At 42.9% G+C, this 21,829-nt stretch overlaps 1 protein-coding gene across 2 annotated transcripts in view; it reads right to left on the bottom strand.

Moving 5' to 3' along the window:
- The window catches only part of LOC105937044 (RNA-binding motif, single-stranded-interacting protein 2), a 51,814-nt gene that overhangs the window by 24,031 nt on the left and 5,954 nt on the right, over positions 1-21,829 (bottom strand). The window contains exon 2 of one of the 2 annotated variants that reach the window (XM_012878170.3): positions 2,194-2,360. In XM_012878170.3, coding sequence (XP_012733624.2) covers positions 2,194-2,360 — 167 coding nt within the window. The remainder of the gene's footprint in view (positions 1-2,193; positions 2,361-21,829) is intronic. The other variant, XM_021324358.2, reaches the window with a different exon arrangement.

The following is a 21,829-nucleotide window of genomic DNA, read 5'->3' as shown; positions in this document are numbered from 1 at the left end:
AGACTGCTGAAAAACATCAATCCTCACCCGCACCATTTTAAAGGATTATTTTGTTTTCTCTATAGTGCCTGATCACAACAGAAGTCATTGAAGGTTACCTTTTCTAACAACCTTTCAATAAGATGAAAGAGAAAGTTCTGGTAGGAGGCAGAGTTTGTTCTGGATGTTTGAAGTAGAGTTGCTCTGTGCTTGCCCCTCCTTCACCTGTTCCGGTACACTGACAGTTGCTTGTACACATGGCTCTTGTTTACGAGACAGAAAGTTGGTTGTTTAGAAAGTCATGGAGTGGAAACTAAAAGAGCTGTTATAAAGGTAAGGTAATTTTCAAGTATACAAGCTAGAGCACCTGATAGGAACCATCATGCTTCCTTTGTTGGAGATGGGGAGCTTGAAAATAAAGAGCTAAAGAGGTTATTTAGCCGTTTTATTCAAGTTTGTTGGAGCGGGGATATATCTAAAAGTTGCAGGACAGTAGCTTTCAAGGACTGGTACTGTAGATGTGTGTTTTACAGCAAGGCTATGACTATCCCCGAGTGGTCAAAAAAAAATCTTTGCTTAATAAATCTGAGGACAGGGCCAAGTCCCCTGCCATGTCAACTTTAAGCATCACATTAAGGACACTGAATCTTCCCGAGTGCTGACAAAGCACTCGGGAGAATATGGTGATCAACTGTACCAAATGCAGCACTGAGATCTAACAGGACCAGTACAGAGACAAGTCCATTATCTGAGGCCATGAGAATATCATTAGTGACCTTCACCGGAGCTGCTTCAGTGCTATGATGAGCTCTGAAGCCTGACTGAAACTCTTCAAATATGTCATTACTTTGTAAGTGTTCACATACTTGATTAGCAACTACTTTCTCAAGAAGTTTAGATAGGAAAAGAAGATTAGATATAGGTCTGTAATTTATTGTCATTTTGATCAAAAGAGGGGTTCTTAAGTAAAGGTTTAATAACAGCTACTTTAAAAGCCTGTGGTACATATCCATTTACTAAGGATAGATTAACCATGTCTAAAATAGGGGAATTAATCAAAGGGAATTCCTCCCTAAATAACTTGGTTGGGATTGGGTCTAAAATACAAGTTGAAGGTTTAGATGAAGCTACAATTTTAGATAGCTCAGAAAGCTCTACTGCTTCAAAACAGTTCAAATTCCGATCAGGAACTAAGGATTCCTCCAACACTGCCTCACTTACTGAAGACGAGGTAATCATGTTTGGGAGGATGCCAATTATTTTATTTTTAATGGAATCAATTCTATTTATGAAGAATCCCATAAAGTCATTACTGCTAAGAGTTGAGGGAATGGATGGATCAAGTTTAGCAACTGTACTAAAGAGAAATCTAGGATTATTTTTATTCTCCTCTATTAATGATGAAAACTAGCTACTCTAACTCTGCGAAGGGTCTTTTTATACAACAGTGACTATTTTTTTCAGATTAGGTAGTGTTCTTCTTGGTGTGTGTAGAGCGGCATATTCTCTCCAATTTCCAAACATTGTGCTTCAAAGAACACATCTCTAAATTAAACCAGAGAGGCAGCTTCCTGTGAATAGTCTGCTTTATTTTCAAGCGGGCTACTTTGTCTACTGCAAAACGCAACGAGGAAGTGACACCGTCAACAAAGGCGTCAATTTGTGAATGGGAAGAAACAACAATAACTATAATGTGATGCTTATGACACAAAGTTTTTGGACATGCTACAAAATTATGAAACAACCTTTATTAGGTGAAGATTGCATCACATATACCAGTGTCAGATGTAGGAATAAACAAAGCAAGACTATTATTCACTTAAAGCTGCATTTTTTAAATATTATAAATAAACACACAGAATTGATGCAAAATCGTAAGGAGGATAATACAGCCAAAACTCAAAAAAAACAAAAAACTGCATTTTGTTTTTTGTTGGTGGTAAGGGGCCACCAATTTCCAATATCAGCATCTACGCAGATATGTTTATTTGTTGTTTTTTTCTCAGTGGATAAAAAATATCATCATACAATCCATGACATTCCTCATTAGAGTTGGCCTAAAAGCAAAATCACTACATATTGAGCAGTTCACCTTGATAACGATAAATGTATGTCAGTCATGTTTGTAAATGTGGGAATTGTTTGTTATACTGCCTCTAAACAGAGCATCTTTCAGGAACACAGATTGCTGATGAAATGTCTAAAATTACTCACGGTTGGCAGAGTTTCACTAGATCCTGATCCGTAGTTCCTGGATGGAGGCCACGGATATATAGGTTCGTTTTACTTAGCTGTTCCCCACCTCCGCCGCTGCTGTTGCTACTACTGTTGGTGTTGGGACTGGGGGGTGCCATCTGGTGGCCGGAGGACACATAGGCCTGCTGCATTTTAAAAAAGAATGAAAAAAAGGACAACAGATTCACTGTGAAAATATATATAATAGAAACAGTGATAAAACAAATTGTCAACATACATGTATTTCAATGTGAGAAACATAAAGCTGTGTTTTCACATCTGGAGAGATGGAAAGTAATCCTGCATCAAACAGTTGATTATGTGGGAGCTGTGAAAATTGATATCATGCAGCCCGCATGTCAACACTCTTTAATACAGTATGCTGAAGGGGAATGTGGGGCCTCTTGGCTGACTGCTCCATGCGGGGAAAATGGGGCCTCTTATGCTTACTCAATGTTGGGTAACTTCTTTCTTACTTGTGGAGGCATTTGCCTTCTCATTTTAGGATTCCAGGAAACATTGATTTTGTCCCATTAAACAGAAATAAATGATAAACTAGAAGCTAACTAAACTACGTTTCATTTTTAATCCAGCTCCTTAATTTTATCTTTACAGATAAAAATAAAATATAGTGAATCACTAACATTTGCTCAAACTTGCATTTTGCTTAGGCCTCCACATTTGACGCCCTTAAATCCAAAACTGTGTTGAAGATAAACAATCGAAAGAGGGTCAAGTCACAAAACAAAAGGAAAACAATGTAAATATAAAAATAGCAGCACTTCCAGTAGGTTGTACATTATGTCAACAGCAGGTTTCTACAAGGCCAACATCTGCAATGACCTCTCCTGCATTCCTTACTTTCACTGGCTTCATTTCATCTGTCTACGAGGATGAAGTGGCGGCAAATTCCAAAAATTCTTAATACTTAATGTCTGTACGTTGTGAGCGCACGGAATCGAGGTCATATTCCTTGTTTGTGGACACAGTCCCGTGCAATAAAGCTGATTCCGATTCTGACTTTAAGTCCATGCCTCACGACATGCAACTTGAAAGGATGTTGCACAACAACTCATGCATCTTCTAATCTCAACTCGCCATGGGACTGTGGCTGTCCTTGGAGATATCAAACAAAGCGTTGTGTAACCAGGCATATGTGTTTATTTTCATGGAATAAATAAAGCTGGTTTAGTTTTTTCACTTTGCCTGTCAAAAACTTTCTTTTCAAGAATGTTCTTTTTCAGAATTCTGGGTTTGCAGGGTTTTTAGAGCCTAAAGACTCCCCTGGCCTTGCTAATGTTGTACTGGTTAAGATTATTTTAATTAATTTGGAGTTGTTCAGTTAAGAATGGGCATGAAAGAATAAAAACAAAGCATCCTTAGGCTAAGATGAACAGAGTAGCTGAAGTGTCACATCAAGAAACAGATTGACAATGAAAGAGAAGGTCATTGTCCAACCTGGTGGTATTTAGGAAAAGCTCAGCAGGACAAAATGCTCAACCCAGGACCACCTAAAACATCAACCAACTCTGCTAATTAGAAAATATTCATGAGGCAAAGGCAGCTCCCCGGTCTCTGCTTTGTTGGCAGCAAGTAAAAAAAGAGAAAACAGTCAGACCTGAAACCTCAACTGATGTTCCATCATGATAGGCAGGTGACATGGAGGCCCAATCGTCGTCTCAAAAGGAAAAAAAAGGTTTGTCGTATTATCTCCTGGCATATTTGCATGAATCCTTGTTCAGTATGATGGATTGCTGCAAAGTTAACGACACAATGCAAGCGACTGTCCACTGTCGATAAACGCTCTTTCAGGAGGAGTGAATGCCGCTACTAAATGGCTCGATGCAATCTGCTGGGTTTCCCTAGATAGAAAACTTTTTAACCAATCTGTCTGTGTGATTTGATAGAATTGACTTTGTAAAGAGCCTTGAGATGACGTGTTGTGCATAGGAGCTATATAAAAAAAATTAATTCATTATTATTGCCCATTCCATACATTCCTATACGGGTTCATGTGTAAAGTGTAAAAAAAAAAAAACAATAAAATTCAACACACATACAACTCAGATATTTTCACACACCGTTTATAACTCTCTGTCTGACATTAAATCAGATTAACTTTTCTTGTTTTATGTCAGTTAGAATTACCCAAAATATGTCTATTTACTGACAAAGTTATTATTTAATTTCTTTCTTCAACTGTATGTATTATAAGCATTGCTAAAATTGACCCACAGCAGCATTAAACCCGTATATAATAGAACATTTTAAGAGCACATTTATTCTTGAAATATAGCAATTTTTGCACTAAATTTGTGATGAATTTAGGAGGACCCAAGAAATACCCGAAAACAAGTGAGTACAAAAATAATATCAGTCTTTATTTTGACGCTGGCGGCTCGGACCCTGGTTCGGCTCGCACTCTGCGACTGGCCGCTCCTGAAGGCAGAGTCGCAGGTTAGTGACCAGCAGATATTAACAGGCTTGTTAGAGAGAAGTGAGGTCACTAACCTGGACGTGCTGAGGGCAGAACTCTGACTCCTTGTTACGAAGGCGTCCGAGAGGGGGTTATCCAGGGCTCTTTGTCCAGGTCCGGTCCAGGTCTTTGTCAGGGGGAAATCCGTTTAGCTCAGGCAGCGGTCTCCAAGGGGGAATCCAATACAGCGTCCAGGTCCAGGTCCAGGTCAATCCAGAAAGCACAGACAGAACAGGGGGCAGGCGAACTAGTTTTACTCACGGACAGACTGGGGTCAGAAACACGGTGAGGCAGTCCAGTTCTCTGAGGCTGACAGGCAGGACCCAGGCAGGCAGACAAATCCAAAAGGGGCAGACAGGTTTTCAAAAACAGAGGCAAAACAGGTCGAGAAACTGACAGGCAAACAGGAATTCAAAAAGAAGGCTGGAAGCGCTCACCGTGTGGCTAAAGACGTTCTGGCACTGGAGGCTGCAAGGAGCAGAGCTTATAAGCAGCCAGGGCGGAGACAGACACAGGTGTGCTGATTGCAATCAGCAGCTCCAGTGCCAGAAACGTTACAGAGCCCCCCCCTCAAGGGCGGATTCCAGACGCCCTTAAACGTCTCTAAGAGTACAAAAGAAAACTAAATAAAAGTCTGACCGGGCGGGTGGAGGGGGCTACAGGCAGGAGGGTCAGGAAAAAAAAAAAAAAAAAAAAAAAAAGGAAAACCAGAGTCCATAACAGAAAACAACCCTCGGAAGGGCAAAAACCAACTAACTAAAAAGCTTTTAAACCAATCTCTAGAACAGAGAGTCAGGTGGGCATCCTGGAAGACGGCCCACTCGAGAAACGGTCTCCGGAGGTCGTCCCGGCAGACCGTCCCGGCGTGACAGGCTCTCCGGCGGACGGCCCCGGCGTGACAGGCTCTCCGGCGGACGGCCCCGGCGTGACAGGCTCTCCGGCGGACGGCCCCGGCGTGACAGGCTCTCCGGCGGACGGCCCCGGCGTGACAGGCTCTCCGGCGGACGGCCCCGGCGTGACAGGCTCTCCGGCGGACGGCCCCGGCGTGACAGGCTCTCCGGCGGACGTCCCCGGCGTGACAGGTTCTCCGGCGGACGCCCCCGGCGTGACTGGCTCTCCGGCGGACGCCCCCGGCGTGACAGATTCTCCGGCGGACGGCCCCGGCGTGACAGGCTCTCCGGCGGACGTCCAGGAGGCCGTCTACGGAGCAGGAACCTCGGAGGCCGGCGGCGGAGCAGGAATCTAGGAGGCCGGCGGCGAGGTCTGGAGAGAGGAAAAACTGAACCCGGCGCCGGACTACAGGGTACGGAAGGCGCCAGACTACAGGGTACAGAAGGCGCCAGACTACGGGGTACAGAAGGCGCCAGACTACAGGGTATGGAAGGCGCCAGACTACAGGGTACGGAAGGCGCCAGACTACAGGGTACGGAAGGCGCCAGACTACAGGGTACGGAAGGCGCCAGACTACAGGTTGAGGAGGGCGACTGGTTAGTGGCTACAGGCGGCGGCGCCTGGTTAGTGGCCACAAGCGGCGGCGCCTGGTTAGTGGCCACAGGCGGCGGCGCCTGGTTAGTGGCTTCAGGCGGCGGCGCCTGGTTAGTGGCTTCAGGCGGCGGCGCCTGGTTGACGGCTACAGGCGGCGTCGCCTGGTTAACGGCCACAGGCGGCGATGCCTGGTTAACGGCTACAGGCGGCGTCGCCTGGTTAACGGCTACAGGCGGCGGCGCCTGGTTAGTGGCTTCAGGCGGCGGCGCCTGGTTAGTGGCTACAGGCGGCGACGCCTGGTTAACGGCTACAGGCGGCGGTGCCTGGTCACTGGTTCCCGGTGCGGGAGCCTGGCTACAGGCGACCGAAGAAGGAGCCTGGCTACAGGCGACCGAAAAAGGAGCCTGGCTACAGGCGACCGAAAAAGGAGCCTGGCTACAGGCGACTGAAAAAGGAGCCTGGCTACAGGCGACCGAAAAAGGAGCCTGGCTACAGGCGACTGAAAAAGGAGCCTGGCTACAGGCGACGGACGAAGGAGCCTGGCTACAGGCGACGGACGAAGGAGCCTGGCTACAGGCGACTGACGAAGGAGCCTGGTTACAGGCAACTAACGAAGGAGCCTGACTACAGGCGACTAACAAGGGAGCCTCACTACAGGCGACTAACGAGGGAGCCTCACTACAGGCGACCGAAGGGGAAGCCTGGCTACAGGCGACAGAAGGGGACGCCTGGCTATAGGCGACTGAAAAAGGAGCCTGGCTACAGGCGACTGAAGGGGGAGCCCGGCTACAGGCGACTGACAAGGGAGCCTTACTACAGGCGACTGAAGGGGAACCCTGACTACAGGCGACTGAAGGGGAAGCCTGGCTACAGACAACTGAAGGGGGAGCCTGGCTGCTGGCAGCTAAGGTGGGAGCCGGGTTACAGGCTGCTAAGGTGGGAGCCTGGCAACAGGCTGTTAAGGTGGGAGCCTGGCTACAGGCTGCTAAGGTGGGAGCCTGGCTACAGGCTGCTGAGGCCACAGGATTACAGGCTACAGAGGCCACAGGACTACAGGCTACAAAGGCCACAGGACTACAGGCTACAGAGGCCACAGGACTACAGGCTACAGAGGCCACAGGACTACAGACTACAGAGGCCACAGGACTACAGACTACAGAGGCCACAGGACTACAGACTACAGAGGCCACAGGGCTACAGACTACAGAGGCCACAGGGCTACAGACTACAGAGGCCACAGGGCAACAGGCTTCAGGAGGCCCCGGGCTACAGGCTTCAGGAGGCCCCGGGCTACAGGCTTCAGGAGGCCCCGGGCTACAGGCTTCAGGAGGCCCCGGGCTACAGGCTTCAGGAGGCCCTGGGCTACAGGCTTCAGGAGCCAAAGTCAGACCCTTTGCCACCAGGAGTCTCAGGATCAACTCCTGGAGGGTCTCAGAAAGAGACATCCAATACAGTCTCTCCCAGAGTTGGCTGTCCATGAGGGCAAAAAGGGGTCTGGGCTTAAACACAACATCGAGAGGCTCAAAGTCTCCAGGGGGCCACAGTTGTTGCATCCTCTTCGGAGGCCTGGGGTGTCCGAAGAATGAAGAATCCACCTGAGACCCCGCATCACAGTTCAGCGACGGTTCCCACTGTGTTGCCACATCACACATCTGTGACGGTCCCCTCTGGGTTCCCACGTCGGACGTCTGCGACGGACCCCTCTGGGTCCCGACGTCGCACGTCAGCGACGGACCCCTCTGGGTTCCCACGTCGCACGTCAGTGACGGACCCTTCTGGATTCCTACGTCGCACGTCAGTGACGGACCCCTCTGGATTCCTACGTCGCACGTCAGTGACGGACCCCCCTGGGTTCCCACGTCGCAGGTCAGAAGAGGCAGGTCCTCCTGGACCTCCTCGTTGGGCTTCACGGGAGCCGAGGCGTCGGCCGGATCCTCAGGGACAGACTCAGGAGCCAAGGCATCGGCCGGACCCTCTGGGACTGGTTTAGGTCGGCTGTAGAAAGCCTGGAGGGCTGACCTATAATGTCCCTCTACCTCTCTTAATTTCTCCTCCAGTCCCTTTGAATATTGACAGAGGAGAGCCTCTCTGAGGCGTTTAATAATGGGGGCAAACGTCCTTATCTTATTCTCCAGGGCTTTATGGTCGGCTTCTACAGCGTCACTAGAGGGAGCTGTGGGCAGATCAGGATTGGGAAGTGGAGGACTCCGGTCCGCTGGACAGGAAGCGGCTGAAGAAGCCAGAGGGACGGTCGGCAGAGGCTGGGGCTGAACTGGCCCGGCTGACCGCTCCTCAGAACAGCTGGAGGCCTGGTCAATAAGCCGCCGTCTCCTCCTCCGGCGACGGGACGGCGGACCCAGCGGGGATGCCGATTTCTCTTGAGGAGACGGGACCGATTCCAGAAATAGGTCCGGACGGAGCTCCCGGATCACCTCCGGGTCGACCTCCAGGAAGACGTCCGGACCACTGACGGAGTAAGTGGAGGCAAAGCAGGACCTCACATATGCCATATTGGACCGGTCTGAAAAGAATGAGGAAGGTTGCAATTCGAAATGTGTCTCGCACTGTGTGAGAAAAGCCCTGCAATGTTCTGGATCACCAGAAAACATTGCCGGCGGGGAGAGTCGGGGCTCTGACGAGGACGACGTCACCGGAAGTGACGGAGGGCCAGAGGAAGCGGCTCGCGGAAGTGAAGGCTGCGTGCTTCCCTGAGTACGAAGATGGCCTAAAATCTCCGAGACGCCGGCTTCTAATTCAGAAATGGATTTCTCTACCCCGCGCGCCACTGGGTTTCGGGTACAGGGTCCATGTTTGGCCAGAACGTACTGTGATGAATTTAGGAGGACCCAAGAAATACCCGAAAACAAGTGAGTACAAAAATAATATCAGTCTTTATTTTGACGCTGGCGGCTCGGACCCTGGTTCGGCTCGCACTCTGCGACTGGCCGCTCCTGAAGGCAGAGTCGCAGGTTAGTGACCAGCAGATATTAACAGGCTTGTTAGAGAGAAGTGAGGTCACTAACCTGGACGTGCTGAGGGCAGAACTCTGACTCCTTGTTACGAAGGCGTCCGAGAGGGGGTTATCCAGGGCTCTTTGTCCAGGTCCGGTCCAGGTCTTTGTCAGGGGGAAATCCGTTTAGCTCAGGCAGCGGTCTCCAAGGGGGAATCCAATACAGCGTCCAGGTCCAGGTCCAGGTCAATCCAGAAAGCACAGACAGAACAGGGGGCAGGCGAACTAGTTTTACTCACGGACAGACTGGGGTCAGAAACACGGTGAGGCAGTCCAGTTCTCTGAGGCTGACAGGCAGGACCCAGGCAGGCAGACAAATCCAAAAGGGGCAGACAGGTTTTCAAAAACAGAGGCAAAACAGGTCGAGAAACTGACAGGCAAACAGGAATTCAAAAAGAAGGCTGGAAGCGCTCACCGTGTGGCTAAAGACGTTCTGGCACTGGAGGCTGCAAGGAGCAGAGCTTATAAGCAGCCAGGGCGGAGACAGACACAGGTGTGCTGATTGCAATCAGCAGCTCCAGTGCCAGAAACGTTACAAAATTACCTTTATTCAAAGGAACTAAAACCATAAATAATGTTTCATTTAGTCTAATAAGATTTTTCTTCATTTTAATCAGTCTACCAACCTGATTAAAATCCCTTCTGTGTGCAAGTTAGAAACTGCTGGGTAAATACAGTCTGCTGCAGGAGTTTATCGTGTCACAGTGTAATTCCAGATGAATATGGTCTGGAGGTGGATAATTTGTGAATGAAAGAACAGGAAAGCAGAGACCTTTAATCTCATTCATTCAGCCTTTACCAGAGTGCCAAGTGCCAGTGATACTCCAGACAAAACCAAGAGCGTGTCATTGCAACAACACCCCTAAATCACCCAGCTTTAACTACATACACACTCACACACTCCCATTCATTCAATCTAAATAAGTTTTAAAAGTCATAAGAGTTTTAAAAGATTAACTGCATGGAGTTAGAAATGAAATGTAATCAATTCAAGTTTATAACAGGTATTATGTGGGAATCAGTCATTGGCTTTAGAAAGTTGGTGATGCTCTGGCGGCTCTTCATCCAGTTTAATAACAGCAATCCTTTATGATTCAGTTTGTCAGCAGGTCTGGGCCGTTATAACAGGGGCTCGTAAAACTCCTAACATTTTCTGTGATACGAGGATTTTTACCTTCAGAAAAAAAAGATCTGTGTCTTCTTTGTGACGTTCAACCTCCAATTCAAGGTATAATTTCAAAGTGTGAAACATTATTATGCTATAATTATGTTAATTTATGAGTCAGCAAATGTATAATTTTTCCATAAAAATATGTCTGAGGCCTAATGTATACAAAATCCTTTTACTAACATTTAGATTACTACTAATGTCTTAAAGGCACATAGCCACGTTATATGCTTATTAAAAAAGACCAAAAAACAGTTTGATCATCATAAAATAAGGTTATATACACTAAGCGTCTATCCCTACAGTGTTTTGATGGTCCTTTTTAGACTTAGACTTAGACAACTTTGTCATTTTGTATGAACAAAGTGCGTACAGAACGAAATCTCGTTTGCATACAGCTTGAAAAATCACAGTAAATTGCAGTAAATTTCAGGATAAATGTGCAGCAGTGATTTATGTAAACAATTAAAATTTAAACACCAGATGGCTACTAATAAATCACTACTAAATAATGCCGGACCGAGCCTGATCCCTCTGCAATGCCTCGCGGTAAAATGGCAGCTCAGCGTGATCGTAGACCAACCGTTAATTAAATAAACCGATCTACAGCAACTTTAAGAGCCTGATATCAGAACGTCACGGAGAAAGAAAATTTCCATTCATAAACACAAACAGGGACAAAGCATCAAGGTAAGAACCAATCAATCGATCGATCTATTGATAATGTTTGTACTGAAGACTGTAGAGGCTAAGAACAGCATTACTATTATTATTATTATCACAGTATTAATAAGGACATTACTCAAGTCAATCAACTCTGCGTTCACATCTGAGCCTCGGCAGCTTTAGCTTCTGCTTCAGAGAACATCAAAGTTCATAGTTTATTCCCAGCGCTACGCCAGTCTTTTCCCTCTTGGAATCATATACTTTTTGCATCTTGAACCGTTCTTCATTGTTCTTCCTCACTTTGCTGGGAGATCCCAATAGCGATTAGCTGCTTCATTGTTTATCCCCTGCTTACATGCAGTGTTGTACTTCCATTGTTATTATAAAGAAAACACGAAGGACTTTATTTACTAACAAACTGTGCAAAAACAAAGAAAGCGTAAAACTCCAAAATAACAACTAATATGCCAGCATGACGGATAATTTTTCAGAAAAACTTTTATGCAACCAGAGTGAGTGACTGACAAATACATTTAAAATATATCAAATAACGAGGCTATGTACCTTTATGGTATTACATCTGGTAAAAAGAAATATATTTACAGAAATTAATAATTTTAAAATCCAAAAGTATAATTTTGAGACGAAGATTCTTCCGACCCAAACACTTTAACAAAGTTAGTACTTTCTTCAGAAACCTGCTGTAATGACTAAATAGTTTGCTGGAAATATTTTACACATTCTCAATGAAGATGCAAAAAGAAGAAAAATCATTTTAATATAGTTTGGAGAACAAAATGCTGTTTAATTGGGCCATGTTTTTTGATAATGTAAACAAAATGTATCTTTTTGTTAATTTAATTACATGAATTCAAAAGCCTAATAAGTCAGTGATACACATATACCTTGATGATGTAAAATGTACCACAACAAAACCTTGCATTGAGTTAATATGGTACTTTTCAAATTCTCTATAAAATGTGTAATTTGCTTTTACAATGTACGCTTATGACAAAAACATGAATCCAAAACCATTATGTATTGATTATGATACTGAACAAATAGTAAAACAGGTGACTATATATATATATATATATATATATATATATATATATATATATATATATATATATATATATATATATATATATATATATATATATATATATATATATACACACACACACACACACACATACACACACACACACACACACCATCTTTTGCTCTGATAAGGACATCGATAGACAGCTACAGAACACAGAACAGAATTTTCTGACAATTGTTTGTTGTATCAAGCTTCTGTTATCTTACTTTGTAGCTTAGTTTTCAATTTTCTTTCTCTCCATGGCAGTATGAAAATAGCACTAGATTATTTATAGAACTAAAGATAAAAATCAAAAGGATCATTATAAATAGAACATTTTCCAGCTCCTTTATATAAACTTCCATCAGACTGCCAAAATATATATCTTTTACAAAACGGCTTTGTTGATAAAACAAGTGGCTTTGGGCTTTTAAATAAAAATCCACCCATCTTCCATGACTGATTATAACAAAATACGAGTCATTTGTGCTTAGGAAGGACAAAGTATGTTTTATTCACAATCCAGCTGCATATCTGATCGTTGGTACATGTCAGCGGTGAGCCACTCACTGGTGAATCTCACCTTTTTGTGTCACACCACTGTTTTATCTCGCTCTCTCCCTGTGGGACTTCTCCAGCTGACCCTGATTTGACCCACGGGATTCCATGGATTTCCTGGCTGCGGGGTGGTCTGTTTTCCTTTCCTGTCCCACTCTCAACTGAAGCTCCTGTCCATTTCCTCAGGCAGGGAGAAGAGACGTGACTGTCCAACCAGCTGACTCGCTTACAGTGCATGCTTATGTGCAGATTTATGACTGGCCTGGTGTGCATCGACTTCTCTTTAGGACTAACAAAAATGCAATATGGGAATTTCCTAAACAGGATAGTTAATTCCTAAGAATTTTACTGTTTGACCCTGGGATTATATTTTTGCTATCTGAGTAAGACTTGTTCGCAAAGCATACAAATCCTTTGGCCATTTTTAAGTTTTGTTACTTAAATGTGAATTGAAGAATGAACATGATTTAAAATTTTTACCATCAATTCAGAAAGGTGTAGCTTGCATTTGTAGGTTTTCCTTTTTTTATATGCAACAGGAAAACATCCCTAAACATATAGCCAGAGCTAGGAACGAATGATTAGATCAAAGCATATTCCTGTGCTAAAACGGTCCAGTCAAAGTCCAGACCACTGTCCCATTGGTAATCTGAGACGAGTTGAAAACTGATGTTCACAAAAAGTGAATGGGTAATAATTTCAGTTTCTTCAGCTGTAACTGCAGTGGAAGTTGGTTATACCAATTATTGATCCTGTAGGGCTAAAGACAAATGTAAACCACACTTTACAGATTTTTTGTAAAGGTTTGAAAGTAGTTTATCCCTTAGCTTCTACGTCATAATTACTATCTGACGAAAGCTATGGCCTAGAACTTATACAAATACTAGCATTTAATCTGTAAAACAATATTTCACTGTTGGCTTTGGTTGGGTGGGTCAATACTGTATGACTCATAAAGATGTAAGCTGTGTTAAAAGCGGGAGGAAGGAAATCCGCTGTGTCTGTTCGTGATCTTATCGCAAATAAAAAGATCTGCATTCCAGCAAGGTGACAGGGACACCAAACTCACGTCCAAACTCGTTCCTGAAAACTCCTCCTTGTCTGTCTGCAACCCTCCCCTTCTCTTTATGGTGCTTTTATAGTCGCCCATTAACCCTCGGATTGTCTGGCTTTTGACGGTCACACCTTGACACACATGCTGTGTGAGAATCCACATGCATGCAAAGCTTTCAAGTCAGGTCGGGTGGAGCTGGAGAGCCAGAAATCAGATATCTGAAAACACTAGCCCCACTCCTCGGCCAGAGATCTAACAAAATGTGAGACACACTGAGCGTCTGACATCAACCGCTGTACCTGGCATCAAATTTCTAAGAGCTGTGCTTTCTCCAAGGACTCTGGCTGCCTTTATACCTGTTCATCTCGCCTCCTTGATGCCATTGGCACTCATGCTGAGAACCAATCCAAAACATCTGACACAGTAAACAAAGCGAGATAAACATATAGATGGCAAAGTGCCACAGGGACAAAGGTGGCGGTGCAGCCAGGGTTCAACGCGTGTGGACTCACCTCAGCAGAGCAGCTGGGTTTCTACACAAACTCTAAAGAAGCCCAAATAACATAGTCCTTGTTACGTATTCACCGCTAGCACAAGTGCATAATTATTAGCTAGTTTAAATCAATTATCTAAAGAAAACCATATCTGACATAGTAAAGCCTATTCAGTCAGATTAAAGCAGCAATGTCAGTCTCAAAAGTAGAACTGCTGGTTGAACAGTATGTTAACAAAACAGATTTTAGAGTGGAAGGGGTAAAAAAAAAAAATGGCATACTTTCTCATATTTTTTTCCAAATGCTGCACTTCAAAGACAGACCATTGACATAACTCAGTTTAGTACATCTGCTGAAGAAATGTTGAATGGAGTGTCTTACAGTGTGAGAGGGAACTTGTTAGCATTTTACTTTGAAGCAACCTCAATTTCCTTATGTTTAAAGGAGTGTAGCCACGTTATTTGACTTTTTATTTATAAGTGAGTAACTCACACTGGTTGCATACAAAGTTTTCTGAAAGATTCTCACATCCTGCTGGCATATTTTGGTGTTCATGCTTTGTTTTTGCTCACTTTGTTAGTAAATAAAGCATTTTGTGTGTATTTACAATTTTAACGGAAGTATGTACTGCGCATGACAAAGTTTATAGTTATCTCTGTAGTTGTGCTGCTATAGGCTTAGGTTGCTGGAGGACATCAGGGTCGGTTGACCGTTCACACTGAGCCTGGTTCTTCTGGAGGTTTTCCTCCCTGTTAAAGAGGAGTTTTCCTCTCTGTCGCTTTATGCAGCTCAGTATGAGTGATTGCTGAAAAGCCATTGACAATGCAGACGACTGTCTACTGTGGCTGTACGCTGAAGACTCAATACAATCTACTGGGTTTCCTTAGATAGGAAACATTTTGATCAATTTGTATGATCTGATTGAATTTGACTTTGTAAAGTGCCTTGAGATAACATATGACGTGAATTGGTGCTAAGTAAATACAATTTTATTGAATTGAAAAAAAATAAGGCAATGTAAGCACAATTAATATTAATCATTCAATGATTTATGGGAAAATAATGTAACAGAGGCAAAGAAAATTACCTTTATAAGCAGAGATACAATGAAATATAAAAGTAAAACTTCAGGGTCACATGAAAACAAACGACAAAATGCTAATTTACAACAAATAGCTAAGATAATATAAGAATTGAATGGTAGCGTAATCTTTATGAGAAACCTACAACAAGTTTCACTGTATTCAGTCATTGTTGAAAGGCCCTAAAAGGTTTGCAGGTTTTAGGGAGTTGTTTTTAGAGCTGAGGAGCACAGATACTAAATGCTTCCTCCCCTCATTTAGTTTTAGTCCTGTAAATGAAGAGGGAAGAGTCCTCCGATGACCTGAGGGGTCTACATGGTTCATACCTGACCAGCAAGTCTGAAAGATATTTAGGTCCAATACCATTCAGTGCCTTAGAGACTAGTGACAACATTATGAACTCTATCCCTTTACAAACAGGGGGGGGCAAATACACCACAACAACAATCTAACCTACTGAAAATAAAGACCTGCACTAGTTTTTCTGTGTACCGTTTTGACAGCAAACTCTTTTTTTCTGCAAATGCTGCTGATATGGTAGTAGAATTTAGTAATAGACCTTATGTGGATGCAATAATTTAGTTTTATCATAACAACTCATACATTTCTTGCAGGTCTTGTGGTTTTTAGACCAATGAATCTAGCATTTGTGAGGGCAAAAACAATGTTTTGTGTCTTTTCTGCATTAGACTGATGGAAGTTCAGTCCCCTTCACTCACTGATATCGTGGACACAATGATTCGGAAAATACAGTTGTGTGCTATTAGGGTAAGACATCTGGTATTGCCCTATAACCAGACCTAGAAGGAGCGCATTCAATTGATTAAAAGTGGCTCGAGAATGAAGTCTTGAGGAACCCCACATTAGGCTCAGATTTATGATTACCAAGCAGCAAAAAGTATTTCCAGTCTGCAAAATAAGGTCTGACACAGTTTAGAAGAGCATCAGACAATCTCTCCCACTTTTCATAAATCAGTATGCTATGATCAACTTTAAGAACAGCACTAAAAAGTTATATTAACATAAACATTTTAGATGCATTACTTTTGGGACATAAAAAAAATTTAAAACCTTTACCAACACAATCTCACTGATGTTGTGTGGCTGAAGGCCTAAATGGAAACCGTTGACAAGAATGTGTTTTACCAAAAACGGAGTCATTTCGTAATCGGCGTAATCAAATCAAATATAAGTATTCAAAGTGTGGACTATGTTTGCTAGTGATCAGTGATAACATGATTGAATAAGCGGATAGCTTTTTCCCACTTTATGATTTCCCCAATCATTATTAGGTGAAGTAACAAAATGCTTTCTCAAAGATCCAGAGATATAGGAACAGAAAGACTCTGTAAAAATGAAGCTGTTTGGGTCTCACTCCTGGTTGTGCTGCAGCCTCTCTGCCTTATATAAAACACACAGCATGCATTCACAGCAGTCCTGAATCCAACTCTAGCTCATTTGCTCGAAGAGTTCATTTTGAGGAGGTGTGAAAGTGCAATCAGATTGATGCAGATGAAAGAAGCGAAGTCTGATCCGTCTAAAGACATAGGCTTCGTATAATATATTAGAGCTACGCAAACATGTAAACACAGAGGATAATTTTAAACAGGAAGAGCAAAAAGACATTCTTAAATTTAGACGCTATCCTTCCTAATTATCAGTTGGTTTCACTTCTTGTTAGTGTTGTAGAAACAAAACATGCTTCACAAAGTTTGGACCTTGAAGCAATCGATCCAAATGTAAATATTTAGTGCCATAGCTTTGCTTCTCCCACTTTATGATCAACACTTCCTATTTAAACAGGTTCTACACATAAAATCATTGGAAATGTAGACAGGCTATTGTAGATAAAATAATTTAAACAACCTACCATGTGGTACAATATCTAACAGTTCCTGTTATTTTGACACATTGGCTGGTGACCAAAACAGGCCAATTTTTCTCCAATCAGCCCAGGCCAGTGGCGAACTGTTAAGAAACTCAATGGTAAGAAAAAATCACACCAACGACACTCTTCAGTGTTGATGCAATTATAGAGAGAAGAAGACCTAGTCAGGTATTTTCAGCATAGACCATTTTAATCCTAAAATGAAGTCTGAGAAGGCCCGGCGTTGTAAGAAGCTATGGAAATGTATTTGACATGTCGAGACCTTGCTGTGGTTTACCCAGGCTGAATGAGAGCGAGAGAGAGCAAGACTTTTATCTGATAAAAGGGGGGCTAAATTCAGCACAACAAAGTTGTAGACCTCAGATTTCGGGTAGGGATTTAGATTCTCTCTAACAGTGATGTTCAACGCTGGTCCTCGAGGCACGTTGCCCTGCATGTTTTAGAAGTTTCCCTACTTTAACATTCTGAATATTGCAGTTCAGCAAACGACTGTTAATCAGCCATTAATCGAAATGAGGTGTGCTGAAGCAGGGACACATGTAACATAACATGTAAGTGTGCCTTGTGGATCAGGGTTAAAAAAAACATGCTCTAGAATATACACACAGATTGCTGTTTTGTAGGGGTGGGAATATTTTACTATGTCACGATTCGTTTGGATTCTGATTTTTGGGGCCCCGGTTTGGTTCAAAGCCAATTTGTTTGACACCGTCGACCTTTCTTTTAGTCTCTTAGCAAAGCTGTCTCTGAAAAACTTAAAAGGATGATATGGCACAGCTTGGCTTCACTGTCTGCAATGTGCAGATGAGCCCAATGTTCTCCACTACACTGCAAGGCTGGAAATCTTTGGCGATGAAGCAGGCGGTAGACCTGGGTATTTTTTGGCCCACTCAGAGCTTGCAGAGTTTGGCTAAGCACTGCAGTGTGTTTTGGTCGGCTGCTGGTGGCTGACTTTGCTCTGTGTCCTTTAACTCCGGGTGATCCCTGGTAATGTGAGCCTGCACATTTGTGAGGTTCTGAAAGTGCTTAATCTTAATATTGCAAGCCTTTCACGCTGTGAAGCTCATGTCAGGCTCGGTTTTTCCTGGGCATTCTATAAAGGCCTAAATGAGTCCAAATCTTTGCCTTCAACAAAGACAGGGCTGGTTGAAACTCTCTTTCTTTTTAGTTTCCTCTTTGTTTTGGTGCTTTATATATATATATATATATATATATATATATATATATATATATATATATATATATATATATATATATATATATATATATATCAATCTTGGGCCATTTCATATTGATTCTGCATCATAGTAAATGCGAATCATGATTGTTATGTAATTCGATTTTTTGGCCACATCCTAAATGTTTGTAATGCTAATTGAAAAAATGATGAACCCAAGTTTAAAATATCTATGGCATTTTGTGTTGCTTCAAAATTATAGTAAAATTTAGTTTAATGGCAATCCTTTTCCTACTTAGAACTACCCTGTCTTTAATATTAAAATATCAATTATGACTTGGGAAGGCTAATACAATATTTTCTATGCCATTTGGTCTTCTAGGTTCTTACATTTGCATTCCCAAAGAGAAACTGTAATTGGCAAAAATCAGTATTAACTGGCTAAACCTTTACAAAAGCCAGAGCAGGGTCCATTTGTAATCATATTAGTGAGTTTTGTGTTCATGTCAGAATGTTGAGTATTCATCTTCAACTTCTGCTAAATGTAGCAGTCAAACACTGGGTGTTGTGATGCAACTGATGAAAAGGTTAAAGCATCAGCCTAATATAGGCTGAAAGGGATTATGACCTATAACAACATAACTTAGTTATGTCTGAATACTTACAGAGTTTCAAGGGAAAGGTTAAAGCTGTTGGTCTTATTTCTCAGAAGACTTCAAACAAATAGGCTTTAAACTGCAACCTTATTGTGTTTGAGTCACACTTTAATGCTCCAGTCTATGCGTTTCCTTCAATTCTTTTCATCTATAGCGGTTCTTTGGCTCCCTGGAATCTATGTTGAGGCATCCAGAGCTTTGAGTCACAGCAGTAAGTAGACGTCAGTTGAAAAGGTCTCCCGCCAGGAAGAGAACAAAAAAATCACTATGAAAGGTACAAAAACATGCCATTGGTTGAGGCCCAGAGTGAGATCCATGATACCTTAAGAAGTAAAAAGCCGCTGGTTGTTATTTTTCCCCAGCCAGGGAGATTTATGCGCAAACCGACCAAATTTCATCTGACAGCATTAATTGTGTTTATTTGAGTCAGGAAATGAGGAGTTGATTCATGGGAGGGGTGGTTGAGTTTGGGCGCAACAGAAACTTTACACTTTTTTCACTCGCTAATAAAAAAAGAAAAAAAACTCTCTCACCATTAAAGCGGTTCATTTTGCATTTGGCCATTTAAGTTGTGCACGTGCGTAGATCAGGTAAGTTCCGGATGTTATTTCCCCTAATCTCAACATACATAATGATTTGAAGAGAATTTTGTAAAATTCTCTCTTTGACAACAACCTCAACCAATTAATATGTAAACTTATCAGCAGTCAACAACATCTCAAGTCTCTTCTGCAAACATTTATTTTCTTTATTTATTTTTTTAAAGAGGCCTAATCATGTACCATGACCATAAAAAAACCCACTAAAAAACAATATATCCATCTTCAAATAAAACGATATACACCAAGCGTTCGTCCTTACGGTGTTTATCTTGTGCTTTTTGAGCCTGAAATGAACTTTGCACCAGGCACGATCAGCAGGCAGACATTGTTGTGCCGGCAGTGCCGTGAAACTATCAGAAAGCAAGATGGCGACAATTGCAGCAGCTACTGTAAGATCCAACAGACCGTCCTGCAAAGCTTAGCAATAAGGAGACAGCTCGGCGTGGTCAAAGACCAACCTGATCTACAGGGTTAGGGTTACTTAACCTCTTTCTTTTAGCACCTCTGCTGGGCGTTGCTGACTTATTCGGCTCCATTGCTTCTCCTTGTTAACTCATTGCGCAACGTTGCACCTCCGGTCACGTGGTCTGGTTACAGTAAATATTTACAAAAGTGTTTTGTTTACTAACAAAAAGAACAAAAACAAAGTGTAAAACACAAAAATAAAATATAATTAGCCAACAAGGCCAGGGTTTCCCCAGCGTCTCATAAGCCTGGCGGACCACCAGGCTAAGCATTGCTTGTTTATTTTATCTACCCCGATGTTGGAGAGGGACAAAACTGTCATTAAAGGTCTAATTAGCTAACATGCTAGCTGCAATTAGCTTGATGCACACTACGTCCATGCTGCGCCCCTCCTTAGAGCCGCATGACACAACGCTCCGCGTATCCCCGCTTCGCAAACACCCCCCACCCCCCGGTTACATGGCGGCACAATTAGTTTTCTTTTAAAGCAGTGATAATTTATATGGTGCCAAGTTCTGCATTAGTTGTATTGCACGTTGTAGTTCAAGTCTCGTTTAGGTCTGAACAAGGGTTAATGATAGGTGGCTGGTCATTTTGGCTCTTGGTCATTTCTTACTTTTGCAGTTTTGGTTGTTTTATACGTAATGTTTTGAAGAGCTGTCTGCAGCAGGATATATTGTACCGACCACATGCCACTTTATACCTGCAAGGTGAATGTTTTGTAGCTGCTTTGACAATGAATTATAGTCTGCTATAAGGAAATTTGGTTATGTGACTACAATATATGATATCTTCCAACAGGGGAGCTCTCTGGTCTATTCGGGGATCATGACCACAATCACTGGAAACAGCAAGCTATAAAAAGTCTTATTTAATTAAATTGTGTAATATTCAAGCATTGGTATGGTTTTTATCTCTGTAATTCAACAAAATACCTAGGAATTATGGCAGTAGACCGCAGCACAGTATATTGCTATGAAATGATGGTTATGGGAAACAGAAACCGGTTTAGGCTAAATCAGTGGATAAAGAGCCCAATATGAATATGTTTCTTGATGCCATTGATTTAATATGCATTTAGAAATTTTGCACACACACAAAATAAATGAAGCTGCCCAGGATTTTGTCAGCCGTAACAAAATCTTCCACAGCAGTAGCCTCACACCTCTCGCTCTCCGTGCATGCTGCACGTGTGCACCACTACAACACAAACGCTAAAGCAATGACTCAATAACATCACTTAGTTTTGCACTGTGCTACTGAGATGCTTTGCTCATGATGGATGCTTGAAAATGAAACTACTTTCTGAATAATTCAACTGCTAATTATCTGATCACCATAAGTAATGAGAACGTGCCGTCACTCAGAACAGCTGAACAGCAGATTCCACAATAAGGACGGTGGTGAGCTATGTTAGCTGACCGGTCTTCTCCATACCGGAGTACCTCTGACCACCACCAGTAGGCAATTTGGGTGAAGTGTCATAACGACTGAGACGGTCGGAGCGGGGAATTGAACCGGCAATCCGCCAATTGCAGGACAAACTCCGTAACTCCTGCGCCCAGTATACGCTAGCTATTCACAACGGGTGGGCATCATTTGTCATTCGCTCACTTTTAAATCCACAGACCTTGTATTTCAAGATAGCACAACAGGAAATTAGAATGACATTAGCAAGGAAAAGCCGTAGTAGACCATTATATTCTGACTTAGTTGTTATAAGGATGAATAAGAATAAACAGCGTTG

Source organism: Fundulus heteroclitus, chromosome 20 (assembly GCF_011125445.2).
Source record: "Fundulus heteroclitus isolate FHET01 chromosome 20, MU-UCD_Fhet_4.1, whole genome shotgun sequence".
Lineage (NCBI taxonomy): Eukaryota > Metazoa > Chordata > Actinopteri > Cyprinodontiformes > Fundulidae > Fundulus > Fundulus heteroclitus.
The sequence above is the reverse complement of the archived record's forward strand: the minus strand, read 5'-3'. Positions and strand labels throughout refer to the sequence as shown.